Source organism: Saprolegnia parasitica (assembly GCF_000151545.1).
Source record: "Saprolegnia parasitica CBS 223.65 unplaced genomic scaffold supercont2.118, whole genome shotgun sequence".
Lineage (NCBI taxonomy): Eukaryota > Oomycota > Saprolegniomycetes > Saprolegniales > Saprolegniaceae > Saprolegnia > Saprolegnia parasitica.
The window spans coordinates 18,764-21,923 of NW_012156512.1; the positions used below are offsets into that span (position 1 = coordinate 18,764).

The window sequence follows — 3,160 nt, forward strand, 5'->3', positions numbered from 1 at the left end:
TGTCCCAATCGGTGACACTGAAATGGCACACATTTTAGCCAATCAGGCGCAGGATGTCGATCCAGTGCGAAGGCCAGAAGCATCCGCTGCGTTCCGTCGACGTCGGTCGTGTGGCCGCTAGTGTAGCTACTACCCACAACTCGCGGAATCGGAGCGTTGGTTATATCAGCCAAGGTTGCAGAGCGCCTTTTGGGCACCCAAGCTTTCTCGCCCGAGAGCTACTCACGCGGCCCAGACGGGCGGCGCCGCTTCAAGGTGGCGGAGATGGCATGGCCAAGGGACACTTTCGGTGCAGAGTGGCAGTCAACGTGGTTGTCACTAGACGCCACCGAAGCGGGTGGCGCCGACCAGCGGTCGCCCAGTGGCGTGCGGCCTGCGACTTTCCATATTTTGTACACGATGCCTGCGACGTTTCGCAGTGTTTTCATATTTCGTGGGCACGAAATAGATTTTTAAAATTTGCATTTTGGGCTGTCTTTGATTTCGTTTGATTTGCTTCTTGTCGCTGGTTGTTCACACTGTCACCGGCGCTGCATTGCCAGGCAAGCGCTTCTCGGTGAGGCCGTAGCGGTTTCGCGCTTCCTTCCTCGCGATGCCACCGAAAAAGCAGTGGATGGAAACAATCATGAGAAAGGGAATCTCATGCTGCTCCTGGAACCCGTCGTTTGGCTCGAGGTCATTCCATACATAACTTGGCGAACGTTAGCTGCATAGACGTCTACTGGTCGTCGACGCGTGCGCAGTTGGCGTTTTGTAGTTTGTACGAACCTTTCATCAATGGCGCACTTGCTACGCTGCACGTCGTTCGACGCATCGAAAGACGCGGTGGTTCTGTTCGATCGTTCGGAATGAGCGCGATCGACGTTCAAAATTCTCGGAGTTTGCACCGCTGACAAGGTTGTCGCAGGTTCGTGGCTGCGTTGCTCGAAAGCAGCACGTATTAATACATATGTTTTACAACTGATGTGTGTACATAAATGTCTTCTATACTTGTCTCCAATGATAGGAACGAGATGATGATTACCGATCGTCCAGGCACTCGATGGCGGCGGAAACAATGACATTGGCCAAAACGTTCGCGGGATTGGTCCAATGGAATGCACTGGCCTTTAGTCTGCGGCTGCGAACCCCACTTGGCCACCCTACCGCAGCCAAAGTACTAGTAGCTCTCCAACGCAAACCTCAAGACGAACAGCACGGAAACACTCAGTCCATGTATGTACTGTAGAGTAGCTTGAGCACCAACATGGCGTGCGAAAGCAAGATGCCAATGATGCGCCACCAACGAGGTCGCGGGTGGGCTGCACTACTCGCCCTTTAAGGGTCCAGACTAGCAAATGGTAGTCCAATCGTAGACACTATACGGTAATCCATGTAGCACAGACGGGAGGTTAGGAGAAGGCTAGGTCCGTAGTCAACGTCAAGTGAGCGGGCGGTGCTTGCAAACCCGTCCAAGCGACAACGCTAACACCTCGACACCTACGTGACATAATTCATTAACCCTTGTTCGGGCAAGAGCCTTTCTCGAAATGAATAGCATCGTGGATGCTTGCAACTGTAGCAACTTGCCTATGTAGTTCGGTCGCCCTTGGTGTCCACCATCGGCAAAAGTAGGGTTGTGGTCTTCTCGCTCCCCGAGCCCTAGGACTCGGCCACACAACCAATCGGTGCGGATGCTCTACTACCAAGAGCGTGCGAGCCGTGTGCAGTACTGTAGTAAGGCACGTCTGGATTTCACTGGTCAAGCGTCCATTATAGTGAGCTGGTATCCGATATAGTTAACCCTTGCCGGTGCAGGCACTAGCATTGATTTGGTGTTGGATCAGCTTGTAGCGCCACCACAGCTCACGCTTCTGTCTTCCTCGCGTACACTCGCATGCTCTGCTACCGTTTTTACGTCAATTGGAAAGTTCACGCCTTTACGACATCTTCCGTTCGACCTAAATTTAACTCAGTCCCATTTCTGCTGCCGTTGCCATGAAGAGCGCTGTCATCCTGCCACCGACGCACACCGCGGGCGACGACATCCTTGACGGTACGCCGTGCTCGCTGCGCTTTCCTCTCGCTGCAGTGGCGCTGGACGGTCCACCCGTAGAGGACAAGGGCGCGATTGTGCTGGCGACGCACGAGCTGCGCCCACTCGAGTGCGCCCGCGACGACGTCGCCGACGCCTTGCGCTCCATCGACGACGCCGACTGGTACGTCCAATACGAGGCGATCGAGACCTTTCGCCGGGCACTCGTGCACCACGCGCCGGCCGCGGGCCCGCACCTCGGCGACGTCCTCGCCATCTTCTCGGCCGCGAGTCTCAACCTCCGGTCCGCCACGAGCAAGAACGCGCTCCTTGCGCTCGCCGAGTGCTTTGAGTTTGGCGACGTGACCGCGCTGCCGCTCCTCCATGTCGTCCAAGCGCTCATGAAGCGCGCCGCGTGCGAGAAGAAATTCCTCCGCGACGCAGCCACGCTCGCGATTGCAAAGCTCACGACGCACGCGCCGACGTGGCCCGTCCTGGTGTCGCTCGCGGCCTACTCGTCGAGCAAGAGCGCCAAGCTCGTCGCCGCCGCGTGCAATGGCACGGTACGTCTCATGGTATCTGCAATAGGAGCTCTAAGTTCTGATATCATGTAGATGCTCTGCTTGCTCCAAATGCAAGTGGACGCCGCCATCTTGAACCCGACGCAGGTAAGACGCGTCTCGTAGCGTTGCATGCCCTTGACACTGTCCTTCTAGATCATCGAGGTGCTGCCGGCGCTCGCTCGGTTCCGCAACGGCAAGGACGCCAAGGCCCGCGAAGATGCGCTCGTGGGCTTGAACGTCGTCGCGTCGTTTGCCGGCGGCAGCGATATCTTTGAGAAGCTCGTGAGCACCGCAATTGCCGACAAGGTCGCCGCCACCAAGGTCCTCCAGGCTGTCATCGCAAGCAACAAGCGCAAGGCCCTCGCACGCGCACCGCTGACGACGGGGCTTCGCGCGGCGCTCCAGAGCCGGAAACAGCAGCAGCTGCAACCGCCGACGGTCGTCGAGTAAGCGTCGCAATGCTGATGCGAGAGGTCGTTTGTACAAACTACGACGCACCATAATGGACTCGGAAACGCGTCGGCGTCGGCAGGTCGTGTAGGGCTAGGCTCTGCTCATTAACGTTTATCTCTACTTATTCCTT

General features: G+C 56.9%; 1 protein-coding gene across 1 annotated transcript; it reads left to right on the forward strand.

The window, feature by feature from the left end:
- Window positions 1-1,977: 1,977 nt before the first annotated feature.
- On the forward strand, window positions 1,978-3,135 carry SPRG_13396 (hypothetical protein; the record flags this gene model as incomplete). The annotated part of the gene is made up of 4 exons (XM_012353219.1): window positions 1,978-2,035; window positions 2,096-2,577; window positions 2,629-2,682; window positions 2,731-3,135. 4 exons carry the CDS (start codon window positions 1,978-1,980, stop codon window positions 3,025-3,027), a joined length of 891 nt encoding a protein of 296 aa, XP_012208609.1. The 3' UTR covers window positions 3,028-3,135.
- Window positions 3,136-3,160: the final 25 nt, after the last annotated feature.